The sequence below is a fragment of the Nanorana parkeri genome, unplaced genomic scaffold, assembly GCF_000935625.1.
Source record: "Nanorana parkeri isolate BGI_ZX_2015 unplaced genomic scaffold, ASM93562v1 scaffold25, whole genome shotgun sequence".
Classification (NCBI taxonomy): Eukaryota; Metazoa; Chordata; class Amphibia; order Anura; family Dicroglossidae; genus Nanorana; species Nanorana parkeri.
In genome coordinates, this window is record NW_017306293.1 from 946,865 (window position 1) to 968,451 (window position 21,587).

Genomic DNA, 21,587 nt, shown 5'->3' on the forward strand with positions numbered 1-21,587 from the left:
AATGGGCTCTTAGGCCTCATGCACAGTAGGCTTTTATGTGCGTCTGCGGATTCTTGCGGCAGGAATCCCATGTGGGTCTGTACAGATGCGATTACATGTGGTCAGTCATGGACAGATGCGGCCATGGTCAGCCTTGTCATTAACCTGCATGGGCACAACGGACTTATCTGTCTGTGGCTGCTCGCATGTAATGGTATATGGAACGATTACCTGCGGATCGGGAAAGATGCTTGTTGCAGGACGCAATCTTTCTGCGTCCAGGGACAAGAAGCTCTCCCAATCAGCAGGTAATTATTCCACGTAGCTATGGTAATAATGGTGAAAATAATAATGGGGGGAAAATATGTGGCGCTTTGATGCACATTACTTTATTGCACAAGTATGCGTGATGCGCTGCCCCGAAGGGTACACCACTGAGCACCCCCCCTAAAAAAGTCAAGGAAAAAAAGGCCCTAGCACAGTAAATAAAAATATACGCCCCGCCCCAAAAAGAAAAAGTAAAACCCTAGAACACTAAACCTCAATCCTTTTCTTAACAAATCAGAAAATAGATTAGATAGATAGATAGATAGATAGATAGATAGATAGATAGATAGATAGATAGATAGATGTTAAATAAAAAACTGAGAGCGCAAACATCAACAACTGTAATTACTGTTTAGTAGACACATAAAAAAGGACAGTGGAGTGTCTGAAGTGAGAGGTAACGTTATCATGAGAGAAAAAAATAGGAGTGCCCGGAAACACTCGCACACAATTAAAGTATTGGCCATAATTCTGGCCATGTTTAGTTTGACGTTTATGAAAGCTGATTTTAATGACGCTGAAAAATCCCCTATCATAACGAAAGTACCCAGCAAGTAAAACCCCCGCCAGTTCCCACAGCTTCTGTATACAACATGGAAGACAGAAGTAGGGGAAGCCCGCTCTACACACATAGGCTCTCTAATGGAGACAAGCAGCGAGCCGCCTATCGTCCTCTAGTGTTCAGGGCGGCCTCGTTGTCATTGGGCCATGCGTCACTTCTGGCTAGTTGCCCCGGTGATTTGTGGAAAAGGTTTGGGCGGACTCTCCCTCGGGGAAGTGACGCAAAGGCCTGTATTCGAGCGAGGTAAAGATGGCGGAAGGTGGCCGGAGCTATATCGGTAAGTGGCTTGTTTGTTGCGATGAGTTGTTTATTAAATAAGAGTTCAGGGTGATTACAAACTATTATAGTCACGAACTTTACATCACAGACATCTTTATGTGTATTATAACCGTGTTGGTTTGCTGTGTAGGCGGATACGGTATATAGGGAGGCTGCTGGGACTTGTAGTGTTGTTGCACTGATATATGTAATATAAGAGCTAGTCGCTTGATTCTGCTTTCTGGATACAATCTAAAGCTTATGTATATAATTGTAATGACTAAATATCCCGGAAATCTTGCATTGAGTATGTAAAGCTACTGAGGACTTTTTTTGTTTTAATTTTTTGGATAGAGTGGGTAAGGGTTAAGAGCCCCTGTCAGGTTATTATCTTTGTGCCTCTTGGGGAGATTCACCCTATTTGTCCTGGTTCTCATTGTCATCAGAACTGAAAGTAAGGGGAAGTAAAATATTTTGAATTTGCCACTGAAATAAAAAATGAAGGTATAATCTTCCGAAGGAGACACTTGTCATTGTCATTGACACTTTGTCATTGTTCAGCTCCATCACTTTAGAGAGTTTTCCATTTGCACCCTGTTGTCTTTATGGGACAGGAAGTTAAGCAAACTCTCCTTTATAGGACACTGATGGCAAAAAAAGAGCCCAATAGGGATTTTTAACCCCTAAACCATACGGCTTTATCTGTTGGGGATTTATCTTGTCTGTTTTTTTTATTTTACTTTTTCTGGGGGAGATTTACTTCCTGTTCTGGAGACACAAAAGGAAGAGGAAGTGATTCCAAATTGGGGGATCTGTCAAAACAAGTGTCCCCATTGAAGACTCAATTTCTGTCCTGGTGACATTTGTAACATTTTGAATTGCCGACATGTTCAGTCCTGATATCACAGGTCACCACGACAAATATAGCGGCCCTTGCCAACAGCAATGAAAGAACCTGACGGGGTTCTAACCTTTCCCCTCACAATTTAAAACTATAAAAAAAAGTAGGGATGCATTGGTACTGGTACCCACCCAAATGCTCCGATACCGGAACCTCCAGTCAGAGGGGGATCTCCCTCTTACCAGCAGTGCCGACGGAGCATGGAGCCGGGTTCCTTCCCAAACAGAAGATGGCTTCCTACCCAAACAGAAAGCTAGGAGGCGGGTCATGATGTCCCGCCTGGCTTCCTGATTGGTTAGGAAGCTGGCTTCACTTGTTGCTAGGCAGCCTGGCTTCCTGACCAATCAGGAAGCCAGATGGCACCTCATGACTCACCGCCCAGCTCCCTGATTGGACAGGAAGCCAGGTAGCCTCCAGAAAGTGAAGCGGATGTTCTTTCGCTAGAACACCGGCTTCACAGGCAATCAGGAAGCCGGGTGACGGGTCATGATCTGCCGCCCGACTTCCTGATAATCGGGGCACATGGCATAGGTACTCAGTATCGACAACTACAGAAAAAACAATATCGGTACGCGATACTGAAAACCCGGTATCGGTGCATCCCTATAAAAAAAGTATTGGATTTATATCCGCTGTTTAAATATTTGGGAACACCGTTTTTTTGTTTTTTTTTCTAAGCAGAAAGAAGTTAAGGGGACACTAAACTCAAAAATTAAAACATAAAAATAACTTATTCTATATAATCAATGACTGTGTACCTTATTTTGTCATTGTTCAGCTCTAAATGCTCCAAAATCCAATTTTATTTTTCTCCAGCCACAACTGGGGGGTGAAGGCAGCAGTGTGTAGTGAGAGACGATTCCTCTCGGCCTCATAGGAGTTGTATGCAAATAAAGATGTGCATGTGACCTGAATCAATGTGCACGGCTCTTACTAAGTGACAGGAAGTGTGAGGGGAGAGAAGAGCCATGGGAACAAGCACAGCAGACTCCAGATCTGGTCCGGAAATCGTGTGTACAAGCCCCTAAGGTGTTAAAATACGTTGAATGCATTCTGGGAGAACAGTGCCTACAAATTATGGGATTTCAACAGATTGCACTGTTGTATGTAAACAACTTTATTAAAACTGTTGAAGTTTACATGTTTACAAAATACAACTCTACTCGTATATATATATATATTTTTTTTTTGAGTATGGTTGAATTTTGTAAACATGTACACTTCAACAAAGAAGAATGAGTGCTGCAACACCTGGACTTTTTTTTAATATATACTGTATAAGGAATTGTAGATGGGTTCCTGTGTTGACGGCACCGCTTCTAAAGAAGCTGCAGTGCAGAGCACCTAATTGATTGAGATTATATATAAATCCAGCTTCTTTATAAGCGGTGCCGTCAACACAGGAACCTGTCTACAATTCCTTGTACAGTATAAAGTAAAAAAAAAAAAGTCCAGGTGTTGCAGCACTCCATCTTCTTTGTTAATCCAAAATTATTATGAATCCTTGAAAGCTATGTGAAGTAAATTCCACTTTAGGGTGTGCAAATACCGAAAAGGGAGGGGGCTTTTAAGAAATACTATAACTCTCTTAATATAAAAGATATATAAATTCATTTATTAATATCGCATATTATAAAACATAATTAGAACGATTAAAACATGATTGATCTATTTTTGTTTAACCAGTTAACATCAGCGGTGTTAAACCTCCTTCCCATCCAGGCCATTTTTCAGTATTTAGCGCTGCGGTACTTTGACTGACATTTATTCCGTCATGTAAAGCTGTACTGAAATGAATTTTATACCCTTTTTTGAGGACAGATAGAGCTTTCTTTTGGTGGTATTTAATCACCACTGGGGGTTTTATTTTTTTACTATATTAAGGAAAAATCCCCTATATTAAATGATAAAAAACCGTCCGTCCGTTTTTTTACAACGGGCGGACGGCAAGTGGTTAATGTCCACTTACAAAATTATCATGACATGATGCAGTATCGGCAACAGTTTCGAACCACGCATACTTCTTAAAGGAGAACTATGGGGTTAGGGCTTTTCCCCATAGTTCTCCTTAGGGTAACGGGAGCACACAAACTAGCATCCTCCCGTCACCCTAAGCTCAGTATACCGCGAGCTACAGCTCACGGTATACTGAGACGCCGCAGTATAACGCGAGCCACTGCTCGCGGTATACTGAGGTGCTGAAGCGGATCCCGACAATTATGTCTGGATCTGCCCAGCTGTGTGAGTGACAGCTGGCTCTGCCTATCTAGAGGCAGAGCCAGCTGTACCCGCCCCCTCCTCCGTACGTTCCGCCGGTCAGGACTGGAGGATCGGAGTGGAGAAGGGGGAATCCAGCCCCTCCACTGTCACCGCAGAGAGCAGTGACAGGATCGAGAAGTGAGTGAACGCCGGTATGTTTTCACTCACTTCCCGATCTACTGAGCCGACCTTTGACAGTCTCATTGTCGCAGGTCGGCTAGAACTATGAGGTGAGAGAAAAGCACTCACCTCATAGTTCTCCTTTAAGTCCAAAAGTGATGCATAAACATACACGTGTTTCTCTCATTTTCTTTTAAACACAGGTGGTAATCTGATACTTTGTTACAATTTAACACGTACGTTTCCCACATCTCTTCTCTTGTGTTAGGCACATCAGAATGACACCCATCACATTCCACACTCCACCCGTGTAGTTTAACACATTTGCTCCTTAACACATTTGCTCCTTAACACATTTGCTCCTTAACACATTTGCTCCTTAACACATTTGCTCCTTAACACATTTGCTCCTTATTGCCACTTCTTCATGGCCTAGGGAGTGAATCTTAACTGTCACACTGCATGGCTATAATCAACAAAATGTCTCACCAGTGGCCAATCCACTTTTTTTTGTGTCCCTTAACGCATATTTATGTCTGGCTATATGCGGCCCTTTCAATTCTGCATTGTTTCCCAAATGTAATATAACCTACAAGGACATTTAATGACATAGGAACTCTGACACGTTAAATGATGATAGAACTATGAGGTGAGTGGAAATCACTCATCTCATAGTTCTCCTTTTAATAGATATACAAGTTTCTTGGTGTGGAAAGGTCCCTCTGCCGCAAAAAAGAGACTCCACTACCAGAAGTTATAATTTCACCTCACAAATCTGTCTCAGAGCAGAAAATAACGACACTCTGAAGGAAGTGCTTATGTAACGATTGTCTAACAGTCGATAAATGGCCGAAAAATCTTTGTGAATTGCATTTCTGTACATATTTAAAGGAGAACTATGGGGTCAGTGTTTTTCCCCATAGTTCTCCTTAGGGTAACGGGAGGACACAAACTAGCGTCCTCCCGTTACCCTAAGCTCAGTATATACTCAGGTATACTGAAATAATTGAAAAAGTTGACAACTTTTTCAATCATCGATTATAATCGATTATGTCGATTAGTTGTTGCAGCCCTACTATGAGGTGAGTGAAAAGCACTCGCCTCATAGTTCTCCTTTAACGATTAGGCTTGTTAAAATAAGGATTGCAACGTTAAATAACGAGTTTCATGATAAAATATTACTTCAGAGATGTTAATTGGTCAATTGCACAAGCTTAAATATCATGCAATATCTATTCAATAACAGCAAAATCAGGGAAAAAAAGCGTTGTGAATTGACCCCTTTATCTTCTTTGAGAGAGGCTCTCTAAACACCATAAGACCTCCATGAGCTGACAGTTTTCAGTGTGGTATTGAGATATTGGTGTGTTAGCTGTGAAATCATTTCAAATGTAATATTAAATTACGTGTCAGTGCCAGCTAATGTTGCCTCTGTGACAAGAACGTGCTACCAGGTGGATCTCGTGATTAAATGAGGGCAGAGTGCCATTCCTTGTGTGTGTATAAGTGGCTGTGTCTCTTTTATATTTCAATGAATCCCTTTTTATATAACACAACCTACTTATACAGATAAACCTTAGCTGCTGAGTCAGTCTTTTGTACTTCAGTCTGTGACTGGTTCTGCCTGGTCAACGCCTCTGTGACATTCACTCCACTATTTAAAGTATACTAAACAAGAAAAGTGATTCATAAACCAGATATGTGATTGTCACTTAGTACAGTCCTATAATTATTTTGTAAGAAAACTGTAGGCTGTAAAACAGAAAAAAGAAATAATTTTGTTCAAAAGGCGGACAAGTGCTTTCTGAGGAAGTTTGTTACTTGCAGCTGCTTTGAGGTAAAGCGGACCTCTACCCAGATCTTTAAAATAAATAGTGTTCCATCCACAGCCGGAGCTAGCTCTCTGCACTCACTCTCTTTCGTCCTGGCCGCTTCAGCTCCATTCAGAGAGGCGGCTCTGAAAAATGAGCCTGATGAAGGGGTACTTCATAGACCCCGAAAGCGCTTGTACTGAATGGCAATTTGTCATTAAAGGACTTTTTGCTGTAAATATTGTGTGCTGGTGACAATTTTTACTACTTCTATATTCCTCACGGTTCCATCCGTGGTCGCTACAAGCACCCACCTGCTTTGCAGGTTTACTACTTTTTCCGGTAAGGCTGGTTTTCTATTATATAACATTGCTGGCCTCCTGTATTCTGTATTGCACCACTGACTTCTGTACTGTGCATTGTTACTGATCTTTATACTCTGCGTCACACCGCTGATCTGGCGGAGTTAAGGCCGGGGCAGGGTAGGGGTTAGGTGGGGCAACTGGTGGCGAGTAACTTTTCAGGCCTGGCTAGTAGCTTAGGACTTGAAATTTTGAGCCCTGTACTAACACATACTTCTACATAATTGCCGTCTTTGTATTCTTTGCATACCTTTATTTCTCTATTAATTTCCCAGTCTTCTGACAGTGGCCACGTTTATTAAGGGCAGATTACTCGCTCTTCTATTACTTCCTGGATTTCTGGGACATGTGACCATGCACATCATCTCAGGGATTTAAAAAAAAATGCTTTTTCCTGAGATTACAGATGAGATCTGCCAGCAATGATCTGCTGATAAGACAATCCCAGTGTGCATTGCGTTGGCAAACTGATGTCGTTTTGCACTTTCTAAGCAGGAAGTGAATGCTCTGCTAGTGGTAAGTATTTCATAATCACAGCATTTTAAACCTGACATGTCAGTCATTAATAATTATCATACAAAGGGATGCATTGGCAGAATTTGATTTGAGAGTGTAAATGTCCATTTTAAGGAGAAAAGATAGGGGGTTGAAGACCTACAGATTATGCTTCTCTCTCTCTCTCTGTGTTTTTTACTTTTACATTATTCCCAAGTGATTTCCATAGGCTGCAGACAACCTATGGGTTATCTCAGAGGAAGCTTACTCTGTTTGTGTTGTAGTTGTTTTGGCAACCGAGTCAGTGGCTGAGGACGTCTCCTGTGTGTTCCACCTGACTTCACTTCTAAAGCTTTCATCGTATTCAGCTACTCAATGTCATGGGCATATGATAAAGAAACCAAGGACACGCAGAGGCTTGTTTCTATAATGACTTGTTTGGAAATGGTAGTGATAGCAGTAATGGTTAAAAGTGTTTAATATGCCAACACACCTTATCTGGAGCATTTAAATCACTGTGTAACAGTCTGCAACAAAGAGAAAATGTGGTCCTATTTATAACTCCACTTAAAGCGGACCTTTACCCCCTTTCACTAAAAATCACCTCCACATGCAGCTCTGCATGCTGATGTGAAATCATCTTACAGTCATGGCCAAAAGTTTTGAAATGTCACACATATTTTCAAAAAAGTCTGCTGCTTCAGTTTGTATGATGGCAATTTGCATATACTCCAGTCCAGAATGTTATGAAGAGTGATCAGATCAATTGCAAATAATTCCAAAGTCCCTCTTTGCCATGAAAATGAACTTAATCCCCAAAAAAACATTTCCAAAGCATTTCGGCCCTGCCACAAAAGGAGCAGCTCACATCATGTCAGTGATTTTCTCGTTAACACGGGTGTCAGTGTTGACAAGGACAAGGCTGGAGACCACTCGGTCATGCTGAATGAGTTAAGGTGCCCATTCACCTGCCGATTATTGAACGATAGTCGGCAGGTGTATGGAAGGCGTGTGACTGCTTCTACTGAAAGGTTGCAAGTCTTTTGTCTTCAGAGCACGCTTGAAAACCTGCCGAATATCGTACGATTTTTGGCGGGTTAGTGGCGTACTCGGAAGACAAATGCCGAAGGGGCTGGTGTGCGCAAGCGCACACTGCCCGCTCAGCATTGGAATCATCGGAAGCCCTCCCCTCAGCGGGGAGGGCTTGCGATGATCGCAAGTACGATCTGCCTGTCCAAGATGGGCAGATCGTACGAGATTTTAATGGCCAGCTTTAGAATAACAGACTGGAAGCTTTAAAAGGAGGGTTGTACTGAAAATCATTGTTCTTCCTCTGATAGCCATGGTTACCTGCAAGGAAACATGTGCCGTCATTATTGCTTTGCACAAAAAGGTTTTCTCTGGCAAGGATGATGCTGCTACTAAGATTACACCTAAATCAACCATTTATCGGATCATCAAGAACTTCAAGGAGAGAGGTTCAATTGTTGTGAAGAAGGCTTCAGGGTGCCCAAGAAAGTCCAGCAAGCCCCTGGACCGTCTCCTAAAGTTGATTCAGCTGCGGGATCGGGGCACCACCAGTGCAGAGCTTGCTCAGGAATGGCAGCAGGCAACTGTGAGTGCATCTGCACGCACAGTGAGGCAATGACTTTTGGAGAATGGCCTGGTGTCAAGAAGGGCAGCAAAGAAGCCACTTCTCTCCAGGAAAAACATCAGGGACAGACAAATATTCTGCAGGTACAGGGATTGGACTGCTAAGGACTGGGGTAAAGTCATTTTCTCTGATGAATCCCCTTTCTGATTGTTTGGGACATTAGAAAAATACCTTGTCCCAGAGAAGAAAACGTGAGCGCTACCATCAGTCCTGTGTCATGCCAACAGTAAAGCATCCTGAGACCATTCATGTGTGGTGTTGCTTCTCAGCCAAGGGTATGGGGGCTCACTCACAATTTTGCCTAAGAACACAGCCATGAATAAAGAATGGTTCAAAAACATCCTCCAAGAGCAACTACTCCTATCCATTCAAGAACAGTTTGGTGACGAACAATGCCTTTTCCAGCATGATGGAGTACCTTGCCATAAGGCAAAAGTGAAAACTAAGTGGCTTGAGGAACAAAATATCAAAATTTTGGGTCCATGGCCAGGACCTTAATCCCATTTTGAGAATGTGTGGTCAATCCCCCCACAAATTATGACAAGCTCCAAGCATTGATTATGCAAGAATGGGCTGCCGTCAGTCAGGATGTGGTCCTGAAGTTGATTGACAGCATGCCAGGGCGAATTGCAGAGGTCTTGGATAAGAAGGGTCAACACTGCAAATATTGACTCTTTGTATAAACTTAATGTAATTGTCAATAAAAGCCTTTGACACTTACGAAATGCTTGTAATTACATTGAGTGGCCAGATTATTATGACCACCTGACGTTTGTAGGCTAATTAGCTATAATTTTGCGCTGAAGTTGCTAGTGGGCCAGACCATTATAAATAGGGAAGCAGGTTGTTTACCACGACAGTAGTAGTGATTTTTTTTCTGAAGATATGGGTAAACAACGCGATTTAACAGCCTTTGAACGTGGGATGATTGTTGGTGCTCAAGCAATGGAGCGAGTATCAGCAAAACAGCAGAATTCATTAAATGTTCAAGAGCAGCTGTTGTTAAAGTGTTTAAAGACTGGACTGTCAGCCGAAAATCTGGGTCTGAACGTGTGAATTGTGGCCGTCAGCGACTAGTCAATGTTAGGGCAGAGCGGAGAGTGGCAAGACTGGTACAAGACAACAGAAGGGCAACAGTGCAGTGTCAGATTCCTCGCATCACCTTTCAACATCTCGTGGCCCAACGAAGTACTGATGGGGTGGTCATAATAATCTGGCCACTCAGTGTATACGTCAGTATATCATAGTAACATCTGACAAGAAGATCTTAAAACATTGAAGCAGCAGACTTTGTGAAAATTAATATTTGTGTCATTCTCAAAACGTTTGGCCAGGACTGTATATTAAAACATTTGTCTTTTACAATTCTTGTTTTTCCACTTCCTGGTCCTCTTGCACATTAGTGCCCATGCCTGAAAGATGCATCCTGCGAAGGTTACATCAGCAGTGCATTGCTGGGAGATCTCGGGGAAACTCATTGTCCCCCACTGGAATGATGTACATGGTCACATGTCCTGGTCACTTGTGCCAGTGTTCCATGAAGATAAAGGAGATCTAGAAACCTTCCCTGTTTATATCTGTTTGTAGATTTTGTCATTAGTAAACATTTCTAAAGGTACCTTTGTTGTTATTTCAAAGATAAAAGTAAAGTTCCTCCTTTAGGAACTTTGAACCAGTGTTTAGCGAAAAAACAATCTTTGTTACTTAGCACTTTAAATGTTTTTTCTCTTCTATGTCTTCGTACTATGAGGGAATGGTAAACATTCATATTTCCAAGATGGCTAAGGAGCGTGATTAGATACCCAGTTAAAGTAATTAGAGGAGAACTATGAGGTGAGTGAAAATCACTCATCCTCATAGTTCGAGCCGACGTGTGACAATGAAGCTGTCACAGGTTGTCTCAAATCGGGAGGCGACTGTCAGTCGCGGCTCCCTGCAGGGATTCCCCCCTCTAGGCAGAGCCAGCTGTCACTCACGCAGCTGGGTGGATCTCGACAGTAATGCCGGGATCCGTCCCGGCTGCGGCGGTCTCGCGGATTACTGAGCTTTGGGTCACAGGAGGACGCTAGTTTATGTCCTCCCGTGACCCTTAAGAGAACTGTGGGGAAAAACACTTACCCCATATTTCTCTTTTAATGCTGTGGTATGTTTTCTTTTTTTTCAGGCTAGGATCTCTCTTTGCAGAACTATTAACCAAATGCGTTTTTAGTTTTTTTTTTTGGCTTGTAGTAAGCGTTTAGAAAGGCATCAAAAAGCATCCCTTTACTCATCAAGCATCTCATAGTAAGAAAACGGTGATAAAACCTTATAACTATTTATCTACTGATATTTTGATGGTGGGGTCAGCTATTCATAACAAGTAGTTATGAATCGCTAAGGCCTATGCTAGCAGAATATGAATACAGGCAACTTCCCAGCAATGCACAATGTCATGTCACAGAAAAGTGAGACATTCTTTTCTGCTACTTGTTCCCAGTCACTGGTTCAAAATATGGATGCAAGAGAGTCAACATAACATCCCAGGCAATTAGCCTTTTCAAAAAGGGTAGTCATTCGTGTCAGCTTCCAGGTTTCCTTTAGCCAGATTAGACCATGGTGAGGTTTATGATGGGAAAAATGTAAAGTAGATCCAATATAGTAATGTTGCTCTGGATAAAGTTTGCTTTATCATTTAATATTGCTGACCTTTGAAACGGCATATTGTGCTGTGTGTTCTATGTTGGTAATATAACACTGGCGAGTGGGTGTGGCTTAAGCTTTCCACTGCTGCTGCTAACAAGAAGAAAGCTGTATGGATACTTTGAAATTCATAGATGTATTGCCCTGCTTTCAAAATTTGTATAAATGTAAAGGTGCCCATACACCTTACGACCATCGCAAGACTTTTGTCTTGCGATGGTCGTATGCTTATTGAAAGCTCGTACGATCTGCCCACCTTGGATGGGCAGGTCGTACTTGCGATCATCGAAAGCCCACCCCGCTGAGGGGCGGGCTTCCGATGACCGCAATGCAGAAAGGGCACTGTGCGCACAGCGGCCCGTTCCACAGCTATCGAACGAGCAGGCTATCGTACGATTCTCGGCGGGTTTTCGAACATGCTGGTTCGACAAAAGACGTGCGACGGTACAGTAGAAACGGTCGCACGTCTTCGTTCACACTGCTCGATTCTCGTACGACCGCGGGATTTCGCCCGATTCTCGTACGAGAATCGAGCAGTGTATGGGCACCTTAAAGATGCAGTGGGATCAGTACAGAAAGCAGTGGGCAGGACTTGACGGCCAGGTGCTGATTGACGAGGTACAGGCTTGTGAATCCCAATAATAATAACCCCTGCATTGGTGTCAGCGATGGCAAAATAAACCCCTGCAGTTGTCTCTGTGACCACAATTATAACCTCCAGCATTGGTGCCAATGGCCGCAATAATAACCCTCAGCATTGGTTTCAGTAGCATCCGTAATAACTCCCTGTATGGGTGCCAGTGACACCAGTAATAACCTCCAGCATTTGGCATCACAACTGGTGGACGGCAAACAGGACTTTGTTCCTCTCTCTTACATGGTGGATTGATGGGACTAGTAGTTTGCACTAGGGATGCACCGATACCAAGTACAGTACTCGGTACAAGTACATGTACCGATACTTTTCGAGCTCCAAGACTAGACTAGAGAAACATTCAGAAGTTAGGAGGCAGCTGTCATTTGTGATGAGCACACGGAGCTCCTGGGATTTGTACACCTCTGTTTTAATGTAAGATTTTGTTTTTATAAAAATATATAAAGGGATGCACCAATACCAGTTTTGCGAGTACAATTACTGGTACTTGCCCAAGTACTTACGAGTACTGATACATTTTTGTTTAGTATCATGTGACAATATCGACAAATTATTTCAGGACAGTGGTGGAGCACCAGAGCCCGGTCCCAGCTGCAACCGCTGCAACCCTGGTAGTTCTCATGAAAATGCCAAGTATCGGCATTGGTACTCAAAGTATCGGTGCATCCCTAGTTTACACCATGAAAATAAGGTTCTTTTGTTTTAAGCTCGCAGGAAGTAACAAGTATAGTTAATTTATGGCAGGATCTACAGGTATTTTCTGTACTTGCGGAAAATGCTTTTAGCCTGAAAAGTGAAAACGAATGCAGCTACCATGTCTGGGGACTGGTGAGATGCAATATAAAAATGTTTGTATTTAGATGAGGTTAAAGTGACATTCCCCCTCCTCCCAATGTTAATGTCAGCACTAAAAATGGCCTGGATGGGAAGGGGGTTTAACACCGCGGATGTCAACTGGTTAAATGATGTCTCTCTTAATCCGATCTTCTTCTTTTTTTACTTCACTTTTTGCCTATATCTATTGCTTGATAGTAGTAGATATAGGCAAAAAAACGGAGGCTTTAGAACCCCTTTTTAAAAGCACCTTTTTGGCTCTAGTTTGCCTGTTGGCTGCTTGCTGGCTTCAGTAGTACTTGAAACTTGTTGGAAGCCTGCTCGTAGGTTGTTTAAACTGCCAGACGGCACTTCCATTTAGACATATGTTTACCATTCCTTTTTGGAGGGAAAGTTTGCTTCAAAGACTTAAAGGATATCTAAACCCAAAAAGAACACTGTAATATATTACAGCTTTGTCAGGTGGGTGTTTTCCTTTTTCAGGCTAAGAACATTCTCTCCAAGACTGGAATATTGATCTTGCCAGCAATGCAGCGCCCGTGTTACTTCCTGTGAGCTGAACTGAAATCTCAAATATGATAAACTTTACACTTTAGTAACTAGACCGATCAATAAAATGATTTGTTGAATTTGGGCTATAAAATACTATTGGTGTTCTCTGACTTTTGAGTGTTTGCAAAGTAGGCCTGGTTCACACTGAGGGGTTTGCAGCGCTTTTCCTGCCCTCAATTCGCTCAATAAAAATCCTATTCATTTCTATGGCTCTATTCACATCTGAGCGTTCTGTCGCAATAAGCAGAACACCTGTCGCTGGAAAGATATTGTTTATCCGATTAACCGATTAATCGAACTTAATAATCGGCTAACTAATCGATTTTGAAAATAATCGTTAGCTGCAGCTCTAGAATACATGGGCTTTTTTTTTTGGCATATTACAACTTGTTTTGGATCCATAGAGTCAATAGGAAACGCTTGAAAATGCGCGTTTACTGTGTTTTTACACGAGTTTGCTTATTAACATCGAGCCAAAATGTGCTCACGAAAACACGCAACTTATGTGCAAAAAAACGTGCATCAAAAACGCTGTCACCTAGGTGTGAACGGAGACTTCTATATTTGTGCAACATATCTTGGATAAATCTGAGGCTGGGTTCACATCTGAGCGTTTTTTTTATGCTCGTTTTTTAGCTCATTTTTTAGGTCGTTTTTTTGTTCAGTGAAACGCGCGTTTCACTGGCGATATTTTTTTTGTTTTCCCTTTATTTTCTCTATTTTTAAAAAAAACAAAAATTTGTTTTTTTTTGTTTCACTCCGCCCCCCCCGACGCGGCTGCTCGCAAGGGACGGAACCCGGAAGTCGGCAGCCACCGAAGACACAGCGGGGATCGCGGACAAGGTAAGACCTGTACGCTGTATTCCCCAGTGTGGCTCGGGGGTACCGCTTTGTTAACCCCCGATCCACACTTGGGAATACCAATGGAAACGCGCTGCAAAACGCCCCAAAGAAGCTCCTGTATTTCTTTGGGCGTAGGGTGTTTTGCAGCGCGTTCTACGCGCTGTAAAATGCCCAGGTGGGAACCATGCCCATAGGCAATCATTGGTTTTCACATGTTGAGCGTTTTACAGCGTGTAGGAACGCGCTGTAAAACGCCAAGGTGGGAACCAGGCCTAACAAGAAAATGTATTTTGAACTCAAATAAAAAAGAAACTGGATGTATTTTTTTTTTTTTTGCACTAGAATATCTGGATGCGTTTCCTTTTTTTTGATCTTGTGTATTTTTCCTGACTTTTTAGACCATGATGACCGGGTTGGTGGAGGTTTCTTTCCGAAGAAGCGGAAGGGGCGTGGCCCATTCCGGGCAAAAATGTATAGTGAAGCAGGTCAAAAGCATCGGAATCGTGGCAATTACCAGCCTAACCCTCGTTCCCGTCTAGATGACGAAGATGGAGATGTGGCTATGAGTGATGTACATGACAACGCCCGTTTACGATTGTGAGTACCTTTTCTTTTATAGCTATTACTAGTAGCTTGATAGTTACCAGTGTTGGCTGTTTAAAGGAAACTTGAACTGAGAGAAATATGAGAATTGCTGTTGTTGCCTGGATAGGTGACCCAGAACAAGCATGTAGCTCAAGAAAGTCAAAGTGAATATGGATTTCTTGATTTGTTTATTTACACAGTGCAAGGCATTTGGTGCTAAAGCCACATGTATTAGCATAATAGCTGTGAAATTCGCATTTTTAGACTTCTGGATATGGATAGCCTTTAATGAGCTGAGAATTGTTTGGGTCCTAATGTTAGCTTACCGGTACTTTACACAAGTCAGTTTTCACAATTTAACCTCAATTATATATATATATTTTTTAAAGTGTGCCATTTATGTAACTTTAGGCCTCATTCACACTACCCTACAATACGCTGCGTATATATGCGCGTACGCGCGCATTGTCCCATATGCAGCATATGCAAATAAATGGCTCTATACACATAGCTGCGTACACCGAGCTCCATACACATAGCTGCATATGTACAAATGATTCCATACACATAGCTGCGTATGTACAAATGGCTCCATACACATAGCTGCGTATGGAGCTGTATATTTGCGTAGCGTAAAAATGCGCAAAAACAGAATGGAAACGAGATGCGTCCGGGCAGCGTATTTCTGCGTATTGTACGCACATATATGCACGCACGTGCGTACAGTTGTTTAAAATATCTGTTATGAATTATGCATTCTGGGATTACATATAGTGCCCGCATATATGCAATATACAATTTTGCTCTTGCGTTGTGTGTGAATGAGGCCTAAATGTTGGCACTGTGATTTCGACAGTGTCAGTACAGAGTAATATTCTTCTGCTTTTCCCAAGTTCTTTCTTCTTCTCCCACCTTTTAGTAATCCTTATCGCGGAGGCAGGAGAAGAGATGAAAGACAAGGAAGAGACAGGGGTGCTTCACATGGAAATGCTGCTAGGGATGTTCCCCATCATGATAGACCTGAGGCCAGAGGTGACCGAAACAGCTGGTTTAAGATTACGGTAAGAGCAACATAATGGGTTCTATAAAACACTGGGCTGCACATCTGAAATGTTTCCAGCAGCAACAATATCAGAACAAGATTATCGCGTGTGTTTTTTTTTTTGGTGCTGTGGGAACAAAAACCTTTTTATGTTTTTTCAGGTATTTTGGTTGTAGGTCCTAGGTGCTTGCAGATACCTTCAGCAACCTCCAAAACCATGCTGTCACAGGTGACACTTTTGCCATTCTGACACACAGAAGTTAGACATTTCCTGAATGTGCCAGCACATGTCTGCTTCTACAAGCCTCCTGCACATTTCCATTGGACACTGAGACTTCCTTTTAATAGTGATGGGCTAATAGGAATGTGCAAGAGACAGTAAGGAGCAGGCTATTCTGGGCTATTGGGCTATTTTCTGTCAGAATAGCCCAAAATTCAGCTGCAACAAGAAGGTTTTGGAGGCTCCTGTTGGTATGTCTAGGCACCTCTACTTGTGCGCTTTATATTGGCAGCATTTCCTTTGACACAGAGGTTGATTTATTAAAGGAATAGAGGTTGTTCACTTTGTGAAGTGAATGTTTGTGAATAAAATGTGTTCACTTTGAATTTCCAATTATGTACTAGCAGAAATGCTGTTGTTTTGTCTTTATTTTTACATTTCTGTTAGACTTGAAATTGGGTTCAGTTTCAATACCCAATAACATAATGAAAATAAAAAAATCACTCCTAATACCATCATGCCTTAGTTTTATGCTAGTGTCCTAAGATATCTGTAAAAATTAGTCAAGACAACTGGACTTGCTGTATTTTTCTTGAAGACGTTTCACTGTTCATCCGACCAGCTTTCTCAATTCAGAATGACTTGTACAAAAATTCTGGGAATAAATATGGTGAATGTCGCTCCAATCCATATAATATGTTAGTCACAACCAGGTGTTGATTTCATTTGCATAATTGGAGCTAGGAGGTGTTAAAAACCTGCCCAGAGAGAGGTGTTAAAACAGCATTGTATGTGGCAGACAATAGAAGTCCCCCCCCCACCTCTATTCAAGCTATTCCATTTTTACATACATGGCCTCTTTCATAACTCTTTTAAACCAGTCCTCCTCCCTGTCTAGGATGCATACTTGACTGTCTTGGTTGGATGACCAGTGAAACGTCTTCAAGAAAAATACTGCAAGTCCAGTTGCCTTGACTTAATTTTTACAGATATACCATAACCGGGATGCATGAGAACCTTCACAGACATAGTGTCTAGGAGCATGAGCACACTTTTTTAATTCTGCAGTTTTAAAGGCTAAACCTGTGGGGGGTTTTTTTTTTGCAACTTTTTCTCTGAAATCTAGAATCGGATTCTGGTGGTTTTCCCACTTGCAGCTAATCAGGTGTGGTTCTCCTGGATCTTGGACCGTAGCACATCTGGACTAGTTCTTAAGTTAGCTGTGGAGTGCTTTTCAGGTCCAGAGCCACTAGTATTGTCTCTGTGCTTGCCTGGTCTCTGAGGACTCTGAGTAGGCCAGTTGGGCCAGGCATTGGGAACTGGCTCATTTACATTGATCGCATTATTTTTCCTGTTTCTGGCTGGCTTTGCCATGGAAGGTGTAAATGCTGTGGGACAAAGCACTTGGGTCATTCTACTGGGTCATGCTCCCTCCACACCCTTTCCCACCACACAGCGTTGACGAAGCATCTCCCCACAGTTGCTTCTGCTGCAAAGAGCCATGAGGAATTTGAGTACCATGAGTACTCAAGGCCATTCCTTTGACCTTGAGGCTAAGGCCTCATTCACACGAGAAAAGGCCGGCATGTACAGCTCCGTGCACGGCCGTATCGGGCAGCTCCCGGGAAGGACAGGTGCTGCGTGTGATTCGTACGCAGCCCCTGTCCTTCTCTATGGGAGTACGTGGCCATACGCCGCTCTACACTCACCCTAAGTGCAGGTCCGTACGGGTGCGGGTGTCCCAGCTCGGACACAGACAGGATCCATCCTGTCAGCCTACGAGTGTGGACACCCGCACGGATGCGCAGGGCGGGTGAGCGTCGGGCGGCGTATGGCCGCGCACTCCCATAGAGAAGGACGAACTGTGTACTAATCACACACAGCAACTGTCCTGCCCGATATGGCCGTGCACAGAGCTGTACATGCCGGCCTTTTCTCGTGTGAATGAGGCCTTACTGTATTGTGGCTCCAAAACTTTTAAGATGAGAGACAAATGTCCTACAATGTTTTGTTTCCAATGCCCGATCACTCCTGTAGGTGACAATATAGCCCATTGGTTTAAGACTTCATCTATCCTTCAATGGACTCCATGAAAAGATTTTGCAGTGAGCACAAAATCCTATTTCTCCATTTTCCACTGAGGGACACAACTTGATGGTAATCTACCTAGGAGTATACTGCCTCCTACAGGAGACAGTAACACTAGCCACATGAAAAACTGGCCAGATAGAAAACTGATGACCAGCCCACTAGACACTACAACCCCTTGCACACCAATCATGCCCAGTTTCACATAGTGTTCCTAGGAGAATGGATGTTTCTTTTCCTTCTCCATATGAGGCCGTGTGTGGTTTTGTTACACAAGTAGTTAGCTGAACACCATGTGAGCAGGATTAGAATTGTTTTTTTAGTCAAACCTGTTAACAGTTCTAAAACCAATGGAAGCATTTGTTCCTTCTTGCAGCTAAAGTCTCTCAACGTCTTTTGTATGTCATCAAAAGTTTCAGATGGAATCTATTTGGCCAGTTATTGCCTCCATCAGGTGTTTTGTGACATATGTCTGCATTGGAGATCTCCTGGATGTGGATTTAGTAGCTGTTTGGTTCAACAATAAGCTGGACAGATTTGTCTTCATAATGTGGGACCCAACGCTGCATACAGCAGATGCCCTGGTGATGCCTTGGAATCAGTATGCCCTGAGCTATGCCTTTCTGCCTCTTAAGCTATTACATTGCCCAATTCGAAGGATCCTTCAGGTGGCTTTTGGGCTGCAGGCTGTCCCCAGTTCTGTTTTGTTGGGCCTTCTGGCTGTTGCTGTTTGCCCACCTCAGTTAGACTGCTTTTTGACATCCTGGCAGTATCTGAACTCCTGTGTCTCTTAATGAATGATAACAATTAGGGATGTTCCGATACCGATGCTAGCATCGGAATCGGGTCCGATACAGGGCATTTTGACAAGTACTTGTACTTGTCAAAATGCCCCGATGCCTGGGGTCCTCTGGGCAGGCTGGAGGAGCGTCGCATCACTGCTGTGGGCGGAGCTCCAGGTGAGGCCTAATGTAGTTGGCCGGCGACCTGGAGCTCCACCGCTCTGCCGCTCAGCGCCGCCGACGTAGTCCTCACATGAGAGGAAAAAAAAGCTATCGGCAGCTCGTGAGGCACCTCCATTGCACGTGGAGCGGTGATGGCGGGGGCCGTGGAGCAGTGACAGGGCAGGGGGTGTGGAGCAGTGATGGAGCTGGACTCATGGATCTGTGACAGGCTCTGTCACCTCCCTCCCCTGTCCCCGGCTCGTTCTTGTCACAGGAGTTCTAGCACAGTGCTGTGCTGTGCTAGAACTCCTGTGTTGGAGGTGACAGGGCCAATAAAGAGTACCTGTCACCTCCAAATGCTATCACACAGGGGTTTGTTAGCCCATGTGTATTAGCAATAAATTTAAGTGGAAAAAAATTGTTAGGAAAAGTAAAAAATAATAAAATTAAACTAAATTTTTTTTAAATGTCACCTGTCGCTTTAAGAAAAAGTATCGGTAATTGGTATCGGCAAGTACATAAGGGGAAGTACTTGTATTTGGTCTTAAAAAAGGGGTATAGGGACATCCCTAATAACAATAATAGGATTTTTGTACTCCCCATAAAATCCTGTTCTTGGAGTCCATTGAGGGGCACGGGTCCCCCCTCTGTGTTTATGATTATGCGCTTGATGCTTGCTACAAACTGAGGCATTGTATGTAGAAGGGTTGGCCTAGCCTATAGATTTTTCTGTTTGCCAGTGTTCTAATCCTGTAGCTGGTGTAATGACCTCTCTAAATGGACCCCCACCCCCAGAAAAAGTTTTTACGGAGAATACAAACACATACAGGGGTCTATGTTTTGTATTTATGCATTTAAAGTGTGCAAGCAAGTTTAGTAAGTATTTAAATGTCTTTGGAAGTGGATCAGAGGGGTATTCCTTTGGAGTCTTCTCAGCTATTAAAGTGCTATAGTTATGTTGGTTTCATCTTTTTAAACACTGTACAGCAACATTTAGGTATTCTCCTTTTGTTTCTCCTCTTTCCATGAACAGATTCCATATGGCAAAAAATATGAAAAGGATTGGCTGATTGGCCTTTTGCAAACCGCCTGTTCACTGCCTTTTTCTCCTATAGGGGTGAGTTTAATTTTGAGGGCACTGCCAAGTCTTCTCATTCTCTTTGTGCTAATTTCTCTTTTTCTCTCTCAAATATCCACTCTCCTATTTTTAACTTGATTGTTTTCATACATAGTACTATTGTGACCACTCTCGGGCCCACTTCTTTGTGGAAGATGCTGCTGTTGCAAAAGCTCTGAAACAGATCTCGAGGACTTTTACCGACAGAGAAAACTTCAAGGTATGCGTCTCTTAGCTAAAGTGATTTTAGCCTTCTGGTTGCATCATTGCATATTATCTTCGATGCATACTTTGCATTATTTTCCCTATATTTTGGAAGAAACTAGGAATCTGTGATATCTGAGATCTTAATGCTTTAACTCTCTGCTGTTCAGGTTACTATACTTACGCAACCGTCTCAGCCCCCTGCTCAAGCAAGAGAAATGCAAATGACTGAAGAGGAAAACACACATTTTAAGGTATTTACAAGCTAGGCTATGTAGATGGTTTTTGGTTACTGCTGTTTTTAATTTGAATGGTATAAAATCTTTATAATTTTTTTTTGTTGTGCACAAGTGCTGTAAGTTTGATTCCTGTTGGCTGGAAGAAGTACAGTGGCTATAGAAAATAATCACCCCCCTTTAAAATAATCGCATTTTGTTGCTTTGCAGCCTGAAAGGAAGACACACAGTTTTTGTTCTATTTAGCTCAGTGCAACTTATAACATCCAAGTGAAAGATAGAACACCAATATGTCAGAAAAAAATATTTTAAAGGGGGTGATTCTTCTCTGTACTCACTGTAAATGTGAATTATAAGAAACATGTCTTGTTTGCCTAATTTTAAAGGGATTTTTAAACGTATTACTAAGCACAGTGCATAAAATATTTGTAATACAATACACCGATCAGCCATAACATTATGACTGCCCGCCGAATATTGAGTAGGTCCCCCTTTTGCCGCCAAAACAGCCCTGACCGGTCAATGCATGAACTCCACTAGACCTCCAATGGTATGCTGTGGTTTCTGGCACCAAGCCCTCAGTAGCAGATTCTTTAAGTCCTGTAAGTTGCAAGGTGGGGCCTCCTGAATCGGACTTGTTTTTTCCACCACATCCCACAGTTGCTTAATTGGATTGAGAGCTGGAGAATTTGGAGGCCAAGGCAACACCTTGGACTTATTGTTGTGTTCCTCAAACCATACTTGAACATTTTTTGCAGTGTGGCAGGATGCATCATGCTGCTGAAAGAGGCCACTGCCATCAGGGAATATGTTTCCATGAACAGGTGTACTTGGTTTGTAACAATGATTACGTAGGTGGT

The 21,587-nt window shown here is 42.7% G+C and overlaps 1 protein-coding gene across 1 annotated transcript in view; it reads left to right on the plus strand.

The window, feature by feature from the left end:
* Positions 1 to 1,062: 1,062 nt before the first annotated feature.
* The window catches only part of NXF1 (nuclear RNA export factor 1), a 39,439-nt gene continuing 18,914 nt past the window's right edge, over positions 1,063 to 21,587 (plus strand). The window contains exons 1-6 of the mRNA XM_018565581.1: positions 1,063 to 1,145; positions 14,690 to 14,888; positions 15,796 to 15,937; positions 20,204 to 20,287; positions 20,403 to 20,507; positions 20,662 to 20,745. Coding sequence (XP_018421083.1) covers positions 1,118 to 1,145; positions 14,690 to 14,888; positions 15,796 to 15,937; positions 20,204 to 20,287; positions 20,403 to 20,507; positions 20,662 to 20,745 — 642 coding nt within the window. The 5' untranslated portion in view covers positions 1,063 to 1,117. The remainder of the gene's footprint in view (positions 1,146 to 14,689; positions 14,889 to 15,795; positions 15,938 to 20,203; positions 20,288 to 20,402; positions 20,508 to 20,661; positions 20,746 to 21,587) is intronic.